The following is a 23947-nucleotide window of genomic DNA, read 5'->3' as shown; positions in this document are numbered from 1 at the left end:
AACAGATTAAAGGAACTATTCCTTTTTAGAATAATCACTGCTAATTTTTAAGACTGATTCTTTCATCCTTCTGCAACTGAAATTTTTTAAATAATGTTTGCTAAACAACACTGATGCTTGATATCCTGCTTGAAATACAGATCTCCCTAAACTGGCTTGCACTTCCTGCTCAAGACTCTGCTTTAATGCTTAGCATGTTCTCATGCTGCACCCACAGCTTTGACAGAACCCTGAAGAATTGCAGACCAACAGAACTTCTTCCACAGTGAACAGGAGAGCCTGGCTAATTTCTAGGATCAATTTATCACCCAAGACTGAAAGGGATTTACAAGAAGGTTGAGAATGAATTTCTGTCTTCAAAATGGAAGCCAGTTACATAAACTGACACTAACCACAGAACATAGGTTAACTGATCTTGCATGTCTTCCTACCATTCTGCACCAAGACCACGTACCAACTTCTAAAATGGGTCACCCTGCAGGTCCCTTCCAGACAATTACCAAAAGTCAGTTTATGTTTAGCCCTCAAGGGAGAAAAGTATGGAACAGCTTTGCCATGCAGACAAACTGTTCTTCAGCTACGTCCCACCTGCTACAGCTACCTCTGTATAGACTTGTTGGATCTTGTCAATTTGATTAGTGTTTCTCCACAAGAACTGCAACCCAACCCAGACTGACAGACATTAAAGACAGGTCTTACTAGCACAGAACAGTGCCACTCAGCTCCAGAGTCTGTCAGTTTGTGTATGATAGCTGAAATTTTCCTGTTCATTGCACCTATCCCAACACTTCTTTCTTCAAATGCATGCTTCTACTTGACAGACAATCTTGAAGGTATGGTGACACGCTATAAGGATGCGCTAGATTGTCTAACAACAGGTAGCGGCCCCCTTTGCTTAAATTGATAAAGCACTTAGTACTCAGCTTCAGTACATAGTAGATTCTCAAAGTCATCAAAATGAGGGGAAAACCAGAAGGAAGCAATTTAGAAAATGCTGTGGATGTAAATTGTTTCCAATGGGCATAAGGCAATTCTAACCAACTGTTTACTGCCTCTAAGAATAAATAATGTTTCTACTCTAGGCCCTTGTATCCCTAAAGTTACCAGCTGCTTGCATTTCATGCTTTTCAAAGAGTAAATCACACATAGCTTTTTTAGGAGAAATAGTAACCCATAGTAGCAGAAGACTCATCTGCTTGTACTTGAATAGGGAAGCAGATGGACACAAACTGAGAACTTCCCCATCCTGTTTTTTTGTCTTGGATTAACAACAAAACTGGTCTCAACCATCAATTTTGCTAAGAATACTTAGCTTGGCTACCAATGACTCCTCTGTATCACATCTTTTTCAAAAACTACCTTCCTCTCCAGGAAACCACCCAGAATTCCCATTTTGACTTTTCTCAACTCAGATGATTTTTGCATTCTTTGACCAAGCTTATCTTCCACACAGCTCTAACACCAGCTGTCTAACCCAGCACCTCTCAGCAGTATTTCTACCCCAAGCTCAAGTAAAACATTACTGCAATGAATGAAAACTCAAATATATAGCCTTTAATCATGCTGAAAATCAAGTGTCACCAATCAAGTTTTGCTTTTATTTACAAAGACAGAAACTGGCAACAAACCAGATATACCTCATAATAAATTTATTTAACAAGGATTAAATCCTGAGACAGCAGAAGTTATTGCTTCACTTAAAGTTTCAGAAATTGCCAACAGGCATTTTTATATTTTTGGCTCCCAGTATGAATTCTTCACACAGCACTTCCAAAGCTTTAAATCATAAGCAAAAACACAAAAATCAAAACTGAGAAAGATGGTAAATATCAGTGCAGCTTTAGTTAACTAGCTGTGCATCAGCTAGAGTACAGTACAACACATTCACTGAGATTCAAGACACAGGAGTTTTAGTTCATAAATCTGATTTTCAAATCATTAATAGCACTTGGAAATAACAGAGAGATTGTACTTTCAAATCAGATACAATCAAGTGAGTGATGATTACTGCACATTAATGTATAAACCCAAAGGTTCTAAGATACTGATGGCCAGTTCATTATGATTACAGTAATTAAACCTCTTATCCTAGTCCATGAGTGAGCTGACAATCTTTGTTAATGTCCCTTGCAACCAATGACACTGGTTCTTTCCACTATTACACACAACTACAGAACAATCCAAAGTAAAAATATCTGACTGGAGAATTGTTATCCATCACAGCTCACACAAATTAACTGTCACACAACTTTCTTTCATGTGCTCTGCAAACTTACCAGTACTAGCATGTTTCTACTCTAAATGATGATGCCTGCACAAAATCTGCTCTGCATGACATTAGACAGTACTCAAGAGATTAAAATAACTATTTAAATTTGTATTGTGATATTGATATAGCCAAATGTTTTATATATAATTTGGAAAAAAACATTAAGTTCCTTCAGATACATCAAGTTCTTTGAATTTTAAAAACTACCCTTAACTATTAACCACTGCACTAAAAAACCCCAAAAACCTGGTAATTATAAAAAATGAGGTCAGTAGCTTCTGATTTCAAAGCTTGCCAATTAAAATTGGAAGATACTCTAAAACACAGTCATTTATAAAATTCATCCTATGAAAATAAAATAAGAGCAATCCAGAATATTAGACATCTTTTCAAGATTACTCTTTTAGGTGCTTTTCCTTAAGGAAAGAAAACCTCATTTTAAGAAATAGTAAAATGTATTAGCAAGTGCAATACTGACACACTACCAAAAGTTTCTCCAGAGGAGATACCAAAATTAGCCAATTCTAACAAATTGGAAGGAAACTGAAAATTTAGAGTAGATTAATTATATGACATCCACTTAAATGAGTAAGGATTTAGACTCTTATGTATGAGAGAGCAAGTCACATGCTCGTGTGCTGATAGTGAAAGATCCCAATAGGAGCAAAACCACAAGCTGGCAGTTGGGTTGAACTCAGCCACTCATGCTGTAACACCAAAGAGACAGGAAAAGGGGTAGGACTAGGTTTTTTAACAGAAACATACAATTTGGATAAATAATTACCATGTCCCATCATAATATTGATTTCTCTGCATTGTGCATTTGCCAAGGACTCAACACAACCTACATGAATACCACAGCTTTCAGTGACTTCATCCAGTGACAAAAGCAATACTCAGGACTTTGCCACTCTGCCGTGCTCCCACAGGAACAAACACCTTCTATGTGGAAATCAGACTTGAATAGGACGATAGGATTGGTAGGTGATACTCCATGTATCAGTGAAGTACAGTTTTATTTTACATAGTATCAAAATAATTCCATAAAGCCCTCCCATTACAATTGCCACTATTTATTATACTAATATTACCTCGTCAAGTGCAGTTTTCATTTTAAGAAACCCACTAGCCAAACTGCCACTTGTGGAAGAGCCAAGGTGAACTGCATTCAGAAAAGTATCATTATATCCCCAAGATAGCAGTAGTCTTTAAATAGTCAAACTGCTGAAGAAACACCGTTTGCTGAAGTATTTTAAATACTTGCTGTAGTCTCTGGCATCTTGTTAGAAAGTGCTTGCCATAAGGGCATGCTGCATCAGAGATAACCCTATTAGCCCTGCAGCATTGCTGTCAAAATTAAAAGACAAAAAGGTCATAGGTACAGGACCAGCCAGAAGAAAACGTCCAGTTTGGAAACCTCTCCAGTAAGGCATAGAGTTGAGGCGACTTTTGATCTTCCCCAAAAAAGTAATGTGCTGCTATGGCAAGGGACACTATTCCATCAGAATGCTTCTCTGGGGCCTGAAAGTGAGAAAAGGACAACACAGTCTTTATGATTGTTCCTGACACTTCAACATAGATCAATTCAAATGCAGTATTCTACAGATAGTATCTATGCAACAAAATCCATCCTGCAGTTTTTTGTCCTCAATGTTAAAACACACCCTATCTTCATATCAGTCTGATTACATGACAAGTTCAATTTGAAATTGACTGGCAACCAGATGTTTAGATCACAGTGTCTCTGATGTGTTACACAGCTTCCATGTGCTCCTACTTCAGTGTTTGCATCTGTCTGTTTTGCTGACAAATCAAGATACGGACTCCAACACAGTATTTACACAGATCCTTCTACAGCAAACCCCCTCTGCCTAGCTTTGCCTCTATCAGACTTGCAAGGCTTGTCACACTTGAGACTCCAATCTTCCTTATCAAGTACCCTTGGAGGATTATTTGTATTTAGACTGCCTGGTGCAAGAAGGAAAAATGGACTTTCTGAACTTTGAAAGATACTTGTAATATTTACTTGAAGAATAAGTGCAAAACCTATAGTAAAAACATACATAAAAAACCATACTGCTAAACCTATAGTAAAAACATACAGGTCTACAAAAAATAATTCCTTTGCAAGTTAGAAGGGTGGGGAAGCAGATAATAAATCCCACTCAAACAGCAAGGCTGGAAGCCTTGCTTCCAGCTGAAAATAATGTAAAAGAAAATTTAGAAAACAAAGCTTTTACAACTCTCTTCAGCTTAGGTACATTTTCCACCAAGGATTCTATAATTTCCCAAAACCAAGCAAACAAGAGAAGAGAAAGGGAAGGAGAATTACTCATAATAATAAAAATCAACTCAGAAATAACAGTAGTAAAGATAAAACTTCAGGAACTGTGAGGTCGAGATCAGAGAAATCAAAAATTATGAGCAAAGACCATGCAGACAAGAAAAATATTTTTCCCTTGGCCGTCTGTCAAGCTGGTGGACTACTCATGGAAAACACATGGGAGCTGATCTATAAAGCTGATGTATCAAAAGAGGGATACTAGAATCAAGATCTACCAAATAAAGCAAAGCATTAGGAAGTTACTGGAACATTTTTCACACAGGAATGCAGCCATGGTGGGAAGAGGGGGGACCAAGGCACCACCTGTTTCCTGTGGCACCGCACTCACCGTCAGTTCCACCCAGAAGTGCCAGGGAGCTGCATGCAGCCCGCGGGAGTAGAACACAAAGTAGTCTCCCCCCAGGCTGGCGACCGGCATTCCATCCCCGAGGGACCAGCGGGACAGCGCCGAGCCCGCGCGCGGCCGCACGTACAGGGACATGTGGCTCGGGCCTGCGGGGACAGAGACGGGTGTCCACATGTATCAACAGGCAGAGGCAGAGCAACCTCCTGCTTTCCCACGGAACAGTAGGGCATCCTTGAACTACTAGTCATGTCTTCCAAAGCATGACAAAAATGTTCTCTCTACGGAAGATGCTCCAATTTTTTGTAAGCACTGGGGTAAGTGTGATGTTGATGTAACAGAGGAACACAGGACATTTTATAATAATAAATATAAAAAAGTCTTATACACACTAACATATAAAATGCTACAAGATCCAGCTTAGAAAGGACCTTCTGTAAAACAAGCAAGACTTACTCGAGACAGATGAGGTTACCAGTCCCAGAAATAAGAACTGCAAGACACTACTCACAGCTTCTTGTGTGCTATGGAACTGAATTCATGCTAATCTCAGAAAGCTCACAATCTTGTGAATGGCACTAAAACCTGGAGTACTGGAGTCAAAGCCTGATTTATTATGGGCATAAAAATAAACACAAATCATAAACCAGAAGCTTCAGTCACTCACCAGATACTTCAAAGCTTAACCTCACAGAATTCCAAGGCATCACCTTCTTGGACAGAAGTTTAAACTGAATAGGGCTTCTTGGCAAAATTTCCCGAGCAGGAAGATACCAGTTTTTCCTGTGGAGAAAAAAAAAAAAAGCTTCAAGTTATTCTCAATGCAACACCCTCAGGTCAGAAGACAAGAAGTTTCTCCATAGTAGCTGACTGTGGTGCTACTACATGAAATACTCAAAAGGTATTGATTCTAGTAGAAGACAGGTAAAAATAAGCTTTTGGCCAGACAAATATTTAAAGAGCATATTAATAGAAAAATAGTCACTAGTGTATCAACTCATTACCTTCATCTGCCTTAAATTACAAAACAAACGAGTGAGAATATTTTCACCTTCAAACTAAACTTTTGTTCTCAAGATTATTGTGGTGTGAGAAACAGCCACAGCAGCTGGTTTCCTTCTGTGGAGACCTGCTACTCTAAAGATCCTCAACTGTCTGCCGCAGTGAAGGAAGGGAAGAAGACATATATCCTCCTCCTCTGAAATGCCCTTTAGGAGGCCCCCTCTTCACCTTTTTCTCCTGTGGTGCTTACATCTATATTCCACACATCAACTTCTACAGCTCCTGTAGCAGACCCATGGCAGAATACACAGACGAAGGATTATTTACTTTAAGACCAAGATTATCCTTTGTTTTTCTTCCCTTATATAAGTGAAATTGCATAAACGACCCCTGTACTCTGCAATAAAGTGCTCAAGTGAAGCAGAGTTCACACAAACCGGAACATGAAATGGACTGGCAGAATCCAAGGAAGGCCACAGAAGGGAGCCTGCTCCTCGCATGGAGTTCTAATGGTGTCATTGATTTCAGGTACATGGGGAGTTATGTGAGAAATTCCATTATAATCAAACCCATTAATCCATATACCAGAGTCACTTTTAACCACATTTCCATCTAGATCATGAAATCTTCTGCTTGTATGCTAGAAGGAAAAAAAACAACAAACACAGACAGATAATGGAGCCTCTGGAGTCTGCAAGAGTCAGAGGAGATTCTGAAATATCCTCCATGTGAATTCCTAAGGCCACTGCATTTTCAGTAGACTTTTCAGCCCTGAATACATATCTGAGTATTTATGAATATAATTGCAAGAATTACTCAGATAAGAAACATACCATAAAAACACCATCAGAAGATGACTGTTTTAGCCCACCTCAAACCACATTCACTTTTTAAATTACCATTGTTTACACAATTCACCCGCTTAAACCCCCTTTAAAACACCCTGCTCTTCTGATACAGATGAGCTGAACACTGAGAGTGAACAAGGGAAACATTATCGTTTCAAATCCAGGAATAATCATTAGACCTTTTAAACCAAGAAAGAAAAGGCATATTAAGCCTTGAAAAACTAAACATTCTTGCAACCAAAAGAGGCAATACAACGTGCAAAGCTTTTCTTACCTGGAGAAAGACTCGCTTAGGCTTTGGATTAGCTGCATCAGAACTGTAAGGAAAGAAGATTCCACTACAAACGAGAATCAGAGTGACTACAAACACAGACGTTAAAGCTACTAGCGTCGTTTTTGTACTTTTGACAAGGTAAATGAAGTTAATCTAGAGAATAAAAAAACAGTCCAGTTATAAAACCGCAACTCATAAATATAAAACACCACTTGTATAATTCTAAAATTCAATTAGGGAACTGAAGGAACATTAAAAAGACATAATTGCAAGTACCACCTCACACAAGACACTTCTTTTTAATCTCAGTATTTAAAACTAATATTTTTAAGATTATTTCTTTTATAGAAAGGAATAAAGTGAGTACTTCCTGGAACTTTCAGAATTTTCTTGCTTTTAAAACATCTGCCAAACCCCACCCCCCCCCCAAAAAAAAAAACAACCAACCAACCAACCAAACAAAAACCCACCAAAAAAACAAAACTCCAAACAAAAAACCAAACCCCAAAAAATCCCCAAACCAATCTTTCCAGGTTCTATGTCAGCAGAAAAAGCTCACTAATCTGAGTATTCTTTCTGAATTTTGTACATGTATTGTTCAGTAATACATTAGACCTAAATCAAATCTCTACTCAAAATTTAGCATTACATTTCGTATTTTACACCAGTCTTTACTATACCACCATAGAGCAATGTAAGCTCTGCTTCAATGATCTTTCTTTGACTAACACAAACTGTGGAATCTTTGACATATGTTCTAGAACTTTGCTGTAACATTTAAGACATTGTCAAATTATCACTAACTTCCAGTATTAATTAAAAAACTCATTCTAAACTATAACGAAAGCTTAAAGGTTTTAAACAACATTTGCAAATTCTACTTACAAAATAAGAAGACAGGATCATAGTGAAGATCACAATAAATCCTGCCAACACCACATCTGGTGGAATTTCTGAACCACTTCGTCCCATGACAGGTGTAAACATTTCAAACACAGTCCAACTAAGATACAGCACATACAGATAGGGAACGAACATCCCCAGCATGTACATCACAATAAACTTTATTGTGGCACCTATACAGAACAGGAAAAAACAAAAGACAAAAAAGTAGAAGCTTAGAAGGACATATATACACAGCTTTATTGATATATCCACAAGGATATACTGCTGCAAGTCCCAATACACAATACTGGACCTCATCCCTGACATGGATATGGGAAGAATATCTCGTTTTGCACAGCCAACACCAGTATAATTTTCAAAACCACCACAAAATTAATCTTGTATTACAAAAAAAATTTGAAACATGTTTTCTGTCCCAAGTATTTAAATATTACAATATTTTTATGAACCTTTACTGTTCATCAAAATTCTGATCCCTTATTAATATACTTACACACTCTTTTTATAGCCTGAGACCTGGGATGTTTTTCAGTGTATTTTTTTAAAGTGTCTCACGCTTTCAAACTGTCTTTAGTTCAAGAACACTTTTTCATTACAAAAATGTGACTTGGTTAATTTGACTACTCAAAGTCAATGTCTGCAATTTCTTTAGCTTAAATAAGAGTAGGGGTACAAGTTTAGAAAAAACTTCTGCCCCTCAAAACCCATACCTTTCTGGCTGAATTCCTTGTGGATCATCAGCTTAGTGAGTAAAGGAAATGCTACCCACAAGGTACAAATGAATGCTGAACAAAGGCCCATCTGAGTCATCACAGCCAATACTATTGACCAAATCATCAGTGAGGCATCAAAAAAGACATCTCCCAGGAAATGCTCATTCACATTCTGTAACAAAAAGAAGTAAATACATTTCATTACTGTGCACATTCCATAGGTCCCATCTCATGAGAACACATAGAAAAATCCACATTCCTTGTATACAATTATTTTCCTTGGGCAAAACAATTTTGAATAGCATAATCTCACCATCCTCTTACCATACAGAATTATCCATGACAGTATATTTTTTTTAATTAGTTTTCTAAATCTGCTGACATAACTTGTAAAAGAGATTACACAGGCTGGGGAAGAAGGAGGGAATGTACAAATGACAATACCAAAGAATACACAAGGCTAGTGTTTCAGGCAAAGAGGGCCTTTTTAAAAAAAAACCACAACACAGCACATTAAAAACTGTGTAATACTTATAGGTGAGAAATTATCTGGACCTCCTGAGAATGTAAACTTGTTTTTGAACAGTTGTTAAAAGACTTCTTACACAAGCACTATTATTAATGCACAAATATTATACTGGTGCCTTTTCAGGTCATGCCACAAGCTGTCACTGCAGAAGTCTGTTTATTAAAATACGTTACTTGTTTTGAATAAAAGACATCATATGTGAAACAACAGCAATGTTTTGGGGGGTGGGGGGGAAAAGAAGAAATTTAACCATCAAAAATATTATTTGCTTTGGGTTCCGGGTTTTTTTTTAAGCTACATGAGCAATTCTGCAGTGTATGCAGAGCAGAATTCCTAACTGCAAATCCTGCTAGTAGCACAAGGGACTGCTTGCATGAACAATGGTTAACAGAAAGCACCTACTTCAGTTTCAGGGTGAGAAGAAAAAAAAGGAGGAAGTGAAGAAACATCAAAGTTGCCAAACCTCTTTCAAAACATAAAGCTTATCAACTCACAACTTGTTAAGCCATGAATCTGCCTCTGATAACCAGAAAGAAACTGGCTTCCAAAATTTTTATGCAACTTTAAAGTCAAATAAAAGTTACAGAAGCAACATTAACTGTACAGTGTGGTGCAAGCTACAGCATGCAACACTTCTGATTTTCAGATGATTGATCTGATGATTAGGCAATCAGTAGGCATGAAGAAGATCTAGAGCCTGAAATGTCTCAACAGCTAATGAAAGTAACAACCAGCTCATCCAGACGACTGGAAAACAGTAACATTGCATCTATTTTATAAATTGCTCATCTTTTCCACAAAAACACCAAAAACATGTATTTAGTAACTTACGTGTACCCCTTCCCCAAAAAATTTCCAAAAACCTACTTCCAGAGAAAGACACAATAGATCCACTCAGAACTTTTCATACAACCAAATGGCATGAAGTTCTTAAAACTTCTTCAAACATTTGTATTTGGACGACAACTAAGGCTTCCTAAATTCCCTTGTCCAAAACCTCCCTAAATGGCTGAGATGATGTAAGTAACAGCAAGCTGAATGACTAAATATTACTGCACCTAAAACCTCAACCTAGCAGGCCTGAGTAGTCAACTTCTGCCCTGGAGGAGTGTCATCTATCAGATATCTCAAGATTATTCGTATTTAAGACAAAACCATATGGGACTGTTATAATCCATAATTACGTGATTATTACACAAGTTAAATCACACTGGTTAGTCCATAAAAGAGAATCCTAAGCAAAACAGGTAAACAGCTCATAATCATGACAAATGACAGCAATGGAAAAGTAACACACCAAATCCTCACTGAGCTTTGCAGGGGCCTAAATGACTTTTACCTATTGCACAGAAGAACACAGACAACCAAGAGCTCTGTTCCATCTCCAGCTGTGGTCAAAACAACTATAAAGCAGAATAATCACAGAATTGTTTAAGTTGGAAAATACCTTTGAGATCATTTGGTGTAAGCCTTGCACTGCCAAGGCCACTGGTAAACCATATCTCTAAGTACCACATCTAGACATCTTTTAAATACCTCCAAGGATGGTGACCCAACCCTTTCCCCAGACAGCCTGTTTCAGAGCTTGATAACCCTTTCCGTAAAGAAATGTCTCTTAACATCTGATCTGAATCTTCCCTGGCATAACTTAACATTTCCTCTTGTCCTGTTGCTGGTTGTCTGGGAGAAAAGACCAAACCCCACCTGGCTATACCCTCCCTTCAGACAGTTGTAGAGAGTGGTAAAGTCCCCCCTGAGCCTCCTTTTTTCTCCAGCCTAAACAACCCCAGCTCCCTCAGCTGCTCCTTACAGGAGTAGACTCCCTCAGCTGCTCCTTACAGTCTGGACTTCTGCTCCAGACCCTTCACTAGCTCCACTGCCCTCCTCTGGACATGCTCCAGCACCTCAATGCCTTGCTTGTACTGAGGGGCCCAAAACTGAACACAGGATTTGAGGTGTGGCCTCCCCAATGCCATGTACAGGAGGACAATCCCTGCCCTGCTCCTGCTGGCCACACTGTTGCTGGTACAGGCCAGGATGCCACTGACCTTCTTGGCCACCTGGGCACTGCTGGCTCATGTTCAGCTGCTGTCACCAGCACCCCCAGGTCCTTTTCCTGTGGGCAGCTTTGCAGCCACTCTGCCCCAGCCTGTGGCACTGCCTGGGGTTGTTGCGGCCCAAGTCACAAAGGCTCCTACCTTTTTTCTGAAACATCTCCTAAAGGTCAAAGCTGCCTTAAATCACATAGCTCTTACCTCTCTGATTTAGCTGAACAATCTCTATGTTTAGATGAAACAATTTTTTACAGTGACACTTTAAATACTAAAAACTTTTTGCCTTTTTTTTTTAAGCAGCTCAAATCTGCCTTCCAGAGATTAAACACTTCATTGCCCTTCAAGAATAACAACAAAGCCTTGCCTACCTTGTAGAAGAACTTCTTGGCAAGCATGTGCACAAGAATGAGCGTAGCTGCAGCTGCAGTGCCATAGAGAGACACAGAAACATAGAAATGGGTGTACCAAGAAAGAGCCCGTCCAATGAAGGAGACAAACACTGCCACCAGGAGGACTGCCACCAGTGTGCACACCCAGCTTGTCAGGGTTAAGCTGAATGCAGTCAGTAACTTCTTCAGGTTATGAACAGCTATGAAGTAGAAAAAAGAATGTTCATTCAACACTTGTGTATTCTACTGCAGACTATCATCAAAATTTTAATTACGCCATAGTGTAACTACTTTAATGACCAAAATAAAGGGATCCCCTGTGAAGATATCTTAACAACATATTTTGCATCACTTAGCTAATTCTTTGCATGTCTATTTGCACTCATCCCTGCTGCAATGTTCATTCCCAGAATACTGGTGGATTTTGCAGATCACATCTTTCTTGATAGCAAAAATTTTACTAGGGGGCCAGTGGAGCCACAGTTCCAATTTTAAGTATACAAAAAAGCCCAACAAGAAACCCAACAAACAACAACCACAAAAACTACAAACCAAAATAAAACTACTCCCCTGAAAAAATACAAAATCAAAAAAAATACAAAATCAAACCAATCAAACCACCAAAAAAACCTCCAAGCCCCCCTCCTCGCTCCTCACAAAAACAACAAAAAATTTGAGTTTTTTTTTCTTGTAACATTTTCTTAATCCAAAAATGTTTTCTGGATTTTGAAGAGGACATGGGTGTGATTTCTTAAGGCTTATTTCTTTTAAACAGGCATGTTCCTACACATACTAAGAAGGTCTAACTAGATTTAAATTGGTTTACACTCTCCATTAAACTTTGCTGTCATTTTCCCCATTTTTTTTCTTACTGGTCCTGTCTACAGACAGGTGTTGAAGACACATGGTTCTGACACCATATCTTAATTAACAAAATAAAAAACATTATATGGATACTCTACAATTTTCTTTTTCAATTTCCAGATCTTGAAAAGATTAAATCTTAACCTTCATGAAATGATGAGACAAAATCATGATTCATAAATGCTAGACATCTGGGCCTATCATATTCTTTCACCATTATTAATACTCAGATGCAAGATTTGAACACAAAGCAATTCCTATGGCATGCTGCACACCTAAAATTTATTTCTGAAGTTCAACTAACTGGATGCTGTAATGGCCTGAACACCTTTTCACCTGTGCTTCTGCATCTAGTAATTACTATTTATTGAAGAGTAATGCAATTTTAAAAAGCCAAAAAAAAACCCCACCAAAAAAACCCCAAACAAACAAGCAAACAAAAACACACCAAAAAACAAACTAAACAAAAAAAAAAAAAAAACCAACCAAAAATCACCTAGACTTACCTCTGGGTTTTGGCTGTAATACTTTTTTGCTTAAATAAAAAAAAGCAATCGCTGCTGTAATATAGTTCATAATTGTGCCAACACGAGCAGGATAAGCCAGGACAAATAAACCAAGTATATCAAAGAACACAACATTTCCATGTCGATACTCAAAAGATTTAGCCAACTTTTCTGATGTAGCTAGGTATTTTAGGACAGCCAGAATATTGTCACCTATTAAAGGAGCAGATGCACAGTATAATTATATCAAGGTTAATAAATTACCACACAGCATTTTTAATATAACCATTCTAAAAAATTGTATAAAAATATCCCCAATGAAGGCACGAATACACAAATGATTATACTCAAGCAGGTATTTGACAGTACACACAGAATAATATTTTCATTAGTTATTCTATCTAGCTGTCAAAATAAGTATACTTGGGAAGTCTCATGCACTTAAACACCACCTAAGTGAAAGCAACACTCAGGCTTTCTGCCCATAAACTCTTCTTCACTTCTGGTACTTAGCACTGGACTTGAAGGCTAACCCATAGAAGAGTTTATAATTTCCTAATCTTCATCCTCTTCTCCTCACCACTAAGTGATCCCTCCAGGTTTCCATGACTATGAATTACCTGCCTTTCCTTCCCTACGTGACTGTAAAGACAAGACCACTATTTTACTCTGTAGCCTTCAGGCACCAATCACCTTTTGCTTTCACACAGTACAGCCAAAACACAGGTAATCAAATGAGAGCAATCATTCTCAACTTTGATTTTGCTTTACTAGACCATTAAAAGTGCTTACTGGCTGTAAAGTCTGTCTTTTTTTTTTTTTTTTTAAATCTGTGATATATTTAGTGGAACAAGTTCTGTATATAACCATCATGACCACTAAAATCATCTTTCCAACAGGAATTTAAAAGCATTATTTTCTGTCCTGAAGCTAGATTGGTGCAAGGAAGTGTTTAAAAACCTAATTCATACCGATCATCTAAGCTGGCTTCTGCATAAACTTAAAGAGTGAATAGTCAAAATCCAGGAGGCACTTAGGATTATGCTAGCTTTTCCTGGGACATTAAAGGTCTTCATCATTTTCTTTACTGCATTCTGTCAAATAGCCTGCTATGAGCACAACCTGTTGTGGAAAATAAATCCCGTTTACCCAGTCTGCATGCTACCACCTAAGTTTGACCGAGGTCCCTTCTAATACAAAAATCTCTGTTGGTAGGTCAGTTTCTATGCCACCAATTTACTTAAAAGCTTCTGATGAGAAACATTAACTGATAATGGGACTTAGTGAGATAAAAGGAACACAGAATGCTGAATAATCAGGTTATCAATGGAGAGATAATAACTTAGATTTGAAAGCAACCGTGGAATCTAACGTTATTGGATGCTGAAAAAGTTTATCTTCCCAAGCTGACGAAATATATTTCTTTTATATTTAACATGTATGTATTCAGTTAATTCTTTCTTTGTGTTCTTGAGAACACAACCAACATATACTAAATGTGTAATTAAAATTATTAATTTATACCATAGCAGTCTTACAGCAAAATAAAAAAGCTACAATACTACTCTTTGGTAAACTACTGAATCCTTAAAATACCAACCTGCTCTCTGAATGGAATCTGTCAAAATTCTGTCTGATGTATCATATTCTGTATGGTAAATGTAGCCATTTTCAATAAAAGCCAAATCTATTCCTACAGAAAGAAAAGCAGCATTTTTAAGATCTACACAATCCTAAAACCCCAAAACAAATACGTGAGAGCCTCCCACATACTTCACAGAAAATGATGCTCTACTTTGTAACCCAGTCATTATCCTTAGAGATGAACAAAGTAGTCTTCTTTACAGAAGGAAAACTATCTGGACTTCCAGTGTATTTAAAAGAGAACAGCTTTACAACATTTTAAAGTATCTGTCCTTTTGCATGTACCCATTCCCATGACATCTGGAGAAACACATGAAAACACAGACCATCTCAGCCTCATGTACAAGATGTACAAGGTGCTTGCCAAATGCTTACTTGCAACACTTCAATAAATGTTCATGCTGAAAAGTAATAAAAAGGAGCACTGTGAAACTACAGAGCACCTTTTCAAAATACCAGGTGTGCTCTTTGTACTTCTAATGTGTAAACAAAAGTATTTACCAAAACCCAAAGGTTACTCTGCTTGATAAGTTATCCATTCAGTGTATCCCATTCACCTGTTCAGCTGCATATGCAAAAAGCTGCGACCTGCAATCTGAATTCTCACAATTTTTGGTCTCACAAATTAGGTCTCAATTGTGAGGAATGTACCAGTTGTTAAACTTAATTTTTTTTATTGGTTTATTAAAAAAAAACCCCAGAGGTCAGTAAGAAATCATTTACCATGCAGGTACGATTCTGAACAAAGAAGACATTGTACAAAATCAGCTACTTTATTTTCAGACTAGAAATGTACTTCAGAACAGTACAGAATCTGCCAGAACAACTGCTTTGTACTAATAATCAATTCAAAAATATCACTTTTCTTGAAAGTGACTCCAATGACAACCTGTCTTGGACAACAAGGACTTTACAGAAGTTTACAGTCTTTTCACTGAGTGAACATTTTTCATTTCTTTCCCACTGTTCATTCTGCACAGAAAGGATAGCAACCTGTAAACACATGAGCAAAACTAAAAACTTCTGTCCTGTCCTTGATTTTGGAAAATAAACAAACCAAACTGCCAAAACCCCCTAAAAACCAACAACCAAATCCCCCAAACAAAACACCACCATCAAAAACAGGAAAAAAAACAACCCCCAATCAAACAAAAACAACAATAAAAACTCCCAACCAAACAAAACCCAAGGGCAATGAAAATGCATTAATGACTATGTCACTATCTCTAACAATGATGATTTTGGTTTATCCATTAGATACAGACATTTCATTCCTGCAAGCAGGTCATTAGCATCATGTACCAAAATGTTTCAAACCAGAATATTTAACAGAGTACTATTAATTCCTGGAGTATTTTCCTGATTTTCAAGAAACTTTTCTACCATGAAGTTTCTTTCTGAAAAACAGTCATCTAAAAACATCCCTAGCAAACTGTATGACAAACTCAATCTAAAAACTCTTTCCTTAGGAAAGGAACAGGGAAATTCCTTCCCAGTGTGACAGACCAAATTTGAGGATGTTCACATAGTCAACCAGAGACCAGTGTACTTGTTATAAAAATGTAATGTGTATTGACATGCCTTTTGATAACATACCTGGAACATTGCCAAAATCCCTGTAGATACGAAAGTCTGTATCTGCTGGGATAATGCCACTCTGAAATATTTCCTGTGCCACCACAGAGGCAAAGGGATGTTTGGCCGCAACTACATACGCTTGCACCAACCAAGGATTCTCAGGTCCTAACAAAAGATGAGCAGAAAATTCACAGCAAATGTTTTTTGAACTTCAGTTAGGCTATGCATTCTCATGATAAGAAATAACACAAAGTAACTCACTGGATACTTAACACTCTTGCCCTGCAGAGCATATAGTAAGTACAATTGTGTTGGATGAATGACTCACACTTGAGAGAAAGAATTAGCTACACCTGAGGGGAAAAAAAAAACTAAGCCACTGTTGCCTCCTGTGTTCAGTGGCAGAGCAAATAAGCCATGTCCCAAAGAGACCTAGCATTAATGAAGAAGTCACAACCTTTAGCCAAGCTTCCAATCCATCATGTATCACACATCAATACTGCTGTTCAGAAAAAAGTCTGTCCCCCTGCTAAAGCATTCAGTGCAAGTAAACACCTAAGCATCTTCATCAGTACAAAAATGTCTGCAGTCCAGCTACAATGGGGCACAGGTCTAACCATAGCCTACAAAACACAAAAGTTTTGCTGCTTTCTGAGCATGAGATGGAGTTCTAATGCCAAGATCTTCCTGATTTTACAGGAACTACTGCGAAAAATAAATAGAACATGTGAAAGTATCAGTATTAAGATACATGTACTATCCAAATACTTTTCTCCTTTTTATCTTGAAGTAAAAGGGAAACACAACTTCTATTATTCTGCCCTCCACAGGCTTCCCACCTATGAAGCAACTTCTGTGGTAGTGCTTTAGCCTGTAACTATCTAAAGACTGAGAACAACTTAATAGCTGCACAGGACTGGGAAAAAGGCACAGATGTTCTCTTGTCTTTTGCTTATGAGTAATTTTAAATATTCCTTCAAGTCTGCATAATTTATTACCTAGTGTAGAAATTGGACACAATGCAAGTTCATACCTGTTTGAAAAACAAGTTCTTTTCCTCCTACACCTGCTGCCTCCAGGTTAATAAAAGCTCTGATTGACTTGGCCCACTCATGTTGTGTAATGAAGCCATGACTAGCCTTGATGGGGAAACAAAAAAATATAGGTCAAACATCTACCAGACATGCCTAAATGTTATTTTCCATCATTCAAGACTGCATATAACTCAAGGCACAAGGCAGAAAACACAAACAGATGCAGAAAATGCAAGTCTTCTATTTAAACTAACATATACAATATCCTTAATCCAACTGCATGTTTTCCTTTGAGATGCTACACATTCTCTTCAGAAAAGACAGATAATTAATGAATATTTCAAGAGATTAAACACAAGCTATATCTTTCATTTGCTAAGAGGTTTAATATACTGCTTTAATGTATAATTTCTAATTTTGGCACATTCTCACCTGCAAAATATTTTCTTCTGCACCATTAAATAAGAATATGACAGCATGCTGCAGCGACTCTGATGATTTTGAAAGTGTGTTAAGTATTTCAAGCATCACCGCACAGCTAACAGCATCATCACTGGCACCTTAAAATAATCAGCAAAATAATAAGGCTTACAACAAACACACAGATTTGTAACAAAGACAAGAGAGAGAAAACAGTTTATGCTATTTCAGTTTTAATATAACTGAAGTACAATTGTGTTAAGCTTTAGTATATTTTCTGGTACTCTGTCTATACTAGTTGAAAGGAACAGCTGAGAGAAAAAATATGTTCAGAAGCTGGGCAAGTGAATGACAGGATATCAGATTTAACACTGCTGTTCAAGAGAAGCAGACTAACCAGGTTACTAGGTAAGCAATGTGATAATTAACTATTTTCCTAAATACAACATGAACAAATAAGGATGTAATTTTCATTGACAGCACTCTCAAATTTTAAGAAATAAACATTCCCACCCTGAAGTGCTCTACACTGTTAAAACACATTCAAGTAGGAGGACAAAACCTCAAAGTAACATAAAGTTAAGACTGCAAAATAAAGCTAAGGAAATACCAGAATTCACACCTTTAAAAGTCTCCATAAGGTAACAAAAGATTTTCATTATCAGATGCTTTTCACCACCCTTCTTTCTTTACAGAAACCCCTTTCACTCTAATCTCTGTTGTCTTTGAGTTTCTCATCCAACTACAATCTCACACCTCCCACGCCCCACTGCTTTTTTATCTTGATTAAGCAGCCATCTTTGAGTCAAGGCCTCCCATTTTCCCACTTCCCTCACTTTGGTGCAAGCTGTAGCACCTCAAAAATTTGGGAGAAAACAGAAATTTAAACATCATTCCTGTGGGCTTGGGTTGCAAGCACGCTGCTGACATGCACTGAGATGCCAACAATGGTGTGTTCAGGTGTCAGCATGCTATTTAGGTACACTTGTTAGCTGCTCAAAATGTTCAATTTACACATAAAAGAAAAAAAAGAGCAGCTTTTCCAAAGTTTGTCACCAGGCAAAACTTAAGAAGCATCTGCTATGAAAAGGACATATTCCTAATATAAACATAAATCTTAGCCTAGGTTTTAGCTTTAATTTATTGCATAGAATAAGTAAATTTGAAATCTTTCCAATACACCATTTTCAACCCTATTTCTCAGAAATTATGCCCTTGTTGTGACAAAAGCTTTCCATAGATCGCCACCCAAATACCTGATTTAAAGCCCTGATTGTCAAAGGTTTTCTAATTTCACAGAATATCACATAACATTCTGAGTTGAAAGGGACCTTAACTGCTATCCCAGTTTATCAGGAGTCTGCTCTTAGCCACACTGAGTTATTTTATTTAAAATGTTGTATTGAAAACTCAGCAGACCCATATAGTTTACAGTGAGGTTAGTCATTTACCTGCCCTGCTGTGAAGCTAAGAAAAATAAAAGTTATTGGCTTCAAGAGCCATACAGATTTACATCTGATAAAAGCAGCCATGCTGCCATAGATTATTACACAAACTTGCAGAGAAAATATACCCCAGTACCTACACAACAAAACTGACAGGAGGTTGTAACAGATTTTATGGCAGATATCAGAAAACTAAGAAAACCACATTATGTCTGCAATGATAATTTCAAGGATGTTTTTGCTGTCAAGTTTATCAGAAAATAATCAAATAGGCCATACAAACTGAAGAGTAGTAAATCAGAACAAGAGACATATTTCAGGAATTCACAGATTATGTTTTTTCCTTCAGAAGGAACACGAGCTTTCTAAAATAAATTATTTACTGAGATTTGCTTCACGTGTTTTGTGTATATAAGCACCACAAGCAGATTGTATTTTATTATCTGATTTTCAAATGTATTACTCACTGATCTTTGAGTCATGCTGATTCTGGTTAAAAGCCCACCTTTTTGGTAATGAAAAAAAGGGCTGTGAGCAAATAGCTAAGAGAAATATGGGAGAAATTAAAACAAAAGATTCTTACTTAGGTAATGTGCAAGTGGCATACTAAGAAAACAAAAGGCACAGCAGCTCCTTGTTGCTGTAAAGGGCTAGGCTGCTTTGTGATTAAGAACAAGCACACAGGATGACTTCTAGCTTCTCTGCAGTTTTCTCTAAAATCCTATACAAACCACTCCTGGCTTTGGCCCTTCTGTGGAAGGCTGTTGAAATATTTTAGTGTCTGAGTAACTGTAAAGAAAATAACTGATGTAAACATAATCCTGTTTTATAATCCACAGACCCTGACACACAATTTACACAGGACATCAATTTGAAAACTATTTTTAATTATCATACTACTATGCTTGTGAAATACTCTAAGTCTTGGTAGACATACATAGACTATACATACAGAAATTAGCATCTCTGCAGTTCCTCAGTCACAGAGCACTATAATAATCATGCCTTTATTAAGCTTAATTTAGAAGCTCATGTTGTACAAATACGATTGAGGAGAAAGAGAAGTTCTATATAGTATTTATATATAGGAAAAAGGAAGAGGGAGTCCAGCAAAAGCTTTGTTTCTCTAGCTAACACTCAGCTGTTCCCTTAATAATGAGGATTTGTCACATGTACTACAGAACAGAAGGCTCACCACCAAAAAAATAAAATATTGCGTGGGATGTAAATGAAGAAACTCCAGTTAGAGCTGCACCACTGGTGAGTGCCATCTGTGGATGTTTTGTAACTCTAATAACAGGCACACACCTGTGGCTGAGTGTTACGACAGATTTTGTGTTTTAGATCTATACCTTCCTAGCTTTGTTAAACCCACAAATGTACAAAGCAGTTTACACCCTTGCTGCAGTAACAATTTAAAAGGACTAGATTTAAAAAATATAGAGGAACAAGAATAAGAGAGTACGCAAAAGTGACAGTCAAACTAGCAGTAAGATATATGCACTATCAAGGTAACAGTACTCCAGCCTTTGATCACTACAGTCTTTTGAGACAGAAGCTTTGAATGTGTAAAGAAAAAAAAAAACCAAAAAACTGGCATATCTTAAGCATATCAGACTGAGATACCAGCAAAAGGAGGGGAAAGCAGACTCATTAGTGGGAGTGGGAACAGTCTCTGGCACAAAGCATCCTGTGAAAGGAAAACCAGAATTAAATCAGTACAGAAGTATGAAAAGACCAGGACGATGTGTGGAAACAGCACAAAACAATATGCATAAGCAGTGAATTACAAGAAAGGCAGATATAACCAAACTTCCCAGAAATCTAAATAAGTATCTGTAAATTGCTGCCTACCAGAAAGTGAGAGTGAAATCCTGAGTTTAACAGGATCAATCTGTCACTCTAAACAATGAGTTTCACTGAGACCAAGGTGACTAGTTGCAAGTGCATTATTCTAACGTGGCTACTTGGTAGGAGAAACCTATGAGCCAAGCTCTGCAGTTCATGTCACACACAGAAACATGGAACAAGCACACAGACCTACCTGGGGTATTTGGTACGGAATCAAAGTGACAATTGGATAACACTGCATGCTCGGCTCCACTGCGAGGCTCCAGCTTCACTACCACATTGGTTATGTTTGCATAGTAACTAGTAAAGCCTCCTAAAAAGTCAATGCTGAAGGAGCCTGTGGGCCTCTGTATGTCTACAGATATCTTGTGAGCATCCGTGCTTTCTCTTTCTATTCCCCTGATTTGTTCTAAGAGGTAGTTAACTGCAAGAACTTCATTTTCTGGACTTCCAACTGTTCTGGGCCCAATTGCTGTAATGTTGTCAAGATATCCCCTGTAAGACATAAATTAAAACTTAAGCATCAATACATTCAACATACAGTATATAACTTATATACAACTCTAACATTTTTGTAGATGGTTCTATTTCAAAACTCAAGGCAGGCAGAAGAGGCTAAAGCCAGTTAGATGGTAACTTGTAATGGGCATATAAGGCCTGATTAGGGCTTCTTAACTTTTTACCATGATATTAAGCCATGGTATTAGTTTTCTGATCTGAACATATCAATTTAAAAAGAAACAGAAGGGTGAATGGAGAAGCTAAAGATTTTACCTTTAGTGAGGTTCTGTATATGCATATATATCCTTTTTTGAATGTCTGAAAAAAATCACATTTTTATCAAGACATACACCTGACGCTAACACTCCAAAACTGAAATGAAAGTGATAGTTTTAGTCTTCCCGACGTCTCGGTGACGAAACAACTGAAAACTTGCAAAGAAGCTTCCCCAGACACAGAGCACTACACGAGACTACTAGAACTAAACTATGGGGGAGGCGCTGTTCCATCAGCTCCGAGCTCTCGCCAAGGCACAGCGCGACACGACCCCTTCTGCCAGGGACCGCCACCCACCCCGGCCGCCTCCCGCCCGGCAGTCCCGCCGTACCTGGCGCGGGAGGCGCTGAAGTCGCGGGGCCCGGCGGCGGAGGGCGGGTGGCTCAGCAGCTGCCGGTGCGACACCTGCGCCAGCGCCCGCAGCCCCAGCAGGTACAGCAGCACCAGCGGCGCCCCCCGCGCCTCGGAGAGCGGCAGCAGCGGCCGCCGCCCGCCCCGCTTCTTGCCGCCCGCGCCGGGCTCGCCGTCCTCTCGCGGCGGCGGCCGGCGGCGGTCCCGCTGTGCGGCGGTGGCGCGGAGCCGCCACCCGTCCGTGTCGCCGCCGCGCTCCATGGCCGCGCCGTTCGCCGCGCAGCCGCCGTACGGGCACGGGCGAGGGTCAGAGCGCGGCCCGGCCCCGCCCGCCGCTCACGTGGCCCGGCGCAGGGCCCGGCGCTGGCGCTGGCTCTGCTGCTCTCGCACAGCCGCGGGGTCGGTTGGGTTAGAGGGCAAAAGAGAGTCACCTTGTCCAGCCTCCGTGCTCCAGTAGGGTCATCCCAGAGCACATGGCGCAGGATTTGTCCATACTGCTCCTGAATATCCCCAATGCGGGAAACTCCACAGCTTCTCTGGGCAATATGTTCCAGTGCTCAGTCACCTGCACTGTAAGGAATAAGGTTTCTTCCTCATGCTCCGGTGGAACCTCCTGTGCATCATTTTCTGCCCGTTGTCCTCTTGTCTTCTGCCCTCATGTCCTGTTGCTCAGAGCCGCTGAGAAGAGCCTAGTCCTTCCTCTTGGCACCCTCCCTTCAGAGGCTTACAGACACTGATAGGCCACCTCTCAGTCATATTTTCTTGAGGCTGAACAAGCCCAGCTCTCCCAGCCTTTCCTCATAAAAGAGATACTCCAATTCTTTGCTTATCTTTGCTGCTCTCTGTCAGACCGGCTCCAGGAGCTCCATGTCTCTCTTGTCCTCAAGGGGCCCATAGCTGGGCACAGCCAGTGCAGCTGGGCCTGCTTGGCTGCACGCTGAGGCTGGGAGGCCCTCAGCAGTGGTTGCCGTGGAAGGTGGTGGGCTGGCAGTGGTGAAGCCCTGAGCCCTCTGTCCACCACAGCTCCAGGGTGAGTGTCCACCTGACCCTGCCCCTGACCAAAGACTGCCCCATGCACCATGTGCTGCATCACCTTGCTCGCAAAAGTTTGCAAGGCTTGCCCTGGTTTCCTGCTTCTTTTAGTTGTTTTCTTTGGCTTGTTGGTTTGTTTTTGTTAAAGCGGAAAGGAAAGTTCACAGAAGTAACAGTGGTGCCACAGAGGGGATCAGCCAAGTGCCACAACCCTAACCCTAACTCTAACCCTAACCCTAAAAAACATAAAGTAACAGCACTGGTGGCTCTTGCAGGGTTCCCCCCTCCACTACATTATATGTTTGGCATTTCATAGCTGTAGCAGTGTCCATGCTGGAGGTCAGGTAGGCTGGGTGCAGAGCAATAGTACCAGCCACTAGTGAATAGTGGCTTCTAGTGAACTCATGCCAAGGAGAGCACCTGCGAGGATGGGACCCAAGCAATGACAAGGACTCATGCAGCACTCCACTTGGTTCTTTTTGGGAGAGAACACTTCTGCCTGCTCTCACACTGTCTTCAAATGATGGCACAGACCTGTTTGTGGTCATTTTCCCTATGTTTATCATACTGCTTTCCAGTATTCTTCACCATTTTTAAAGATATCTCAAAAGATACTTACTTTTTTCTACTTTGTGATGTAATCTGGAAACAAAATATGTAATGATCTAGAGAAATGGCACTTTCAATAAATCCAGTGGTGCAGTTAAATACTGAACACTGCTCCTTTCTACCCTGCCCTTGTTGGGCAGGGTAGAAACTAATAGGATTTGCAAT

General features: G+C 39.2%; 1 protein-coding gene across 1 annotated transcript; it reads right to left on the bottom strand.

Moving 5' to 3' along the window:
- Positions 1-1532: 1532 nt before the first annotated feature.
- ERMP1 (endoplasmic reticulum metallopeptidase 1) lies at positions 1533-22417 on the bottom strand. The gene is made up of 15 exons (XM_059874220.1): positions 22122-22417; positions 21207-21508; positions 17730-17857; positions 17297-17402; positions 16282-16428; positions 14642-14734; positions 13042-13254; positions 11651-11871; positions 8697-8871; positions 7966-8156; positions 7081-7233; positions 6396-6598; positions 5624-5739; positions 4942-5105; positions 1533-3790 (listed from the first exon to the last, which is right to left on the bottom strand). The coding sequence occupies exons 1-15, from the start codon at positions 22400-22402 to the stop codon at positions 3626-3628; spliced, it is 2658 nt and encodes an 885-aa protein (XP_059730203.1). The 5' UTR covers positions 22403-22417; the 3' UTR covers positions 1533-3625.
- Between the last annotated feature and the right edge of the window lie 1530 nt (positions 22418-23947).

Source organism: Haemorhous mexicanus, chromosome Z (genome assembly GCF_027477595.1).
Source record: "Haemorhous mexicanus isolate bHaeMex1 chromosome Z, bHaeMex1.pri, whole genome shotgun sequence".
NCBI lineage: Eukaryota > Metazoa > Chordata > Aves > Passeriformes > Fringillidae > Haemorhous > Haemorhous mexicanus.
Note: the sequence above shows the minus strand (reverse complement) of the source record. Positions and strands in the feature narration are given on the sequence as shown.

Bases quoted from the DNA above. Each gene is read 5' to 3' on its own strand.
- ERMP1 (XM_059874220.1), bottom strand. From the start codon at position 22,402: ATGGAGCGCGGCGGCGACACGGACGGGTGGCGGCTCCGCGCCACCGCC. The intron at 14,735-16,281 runs GTATGTTATCAA...TTCTTTCTGTAG, and splicing joins GGATTTTGGCAATGTTCCAG to GAATAGATTTGGCTTTTATT. The intron at 5,740-6,395 runs GTTTGTGTGAAC...TTTTCTCCACAG, and splicing joins CCAGTCCATTTCATGTTCCG to GAAAAACTGGTATCTTCCTG.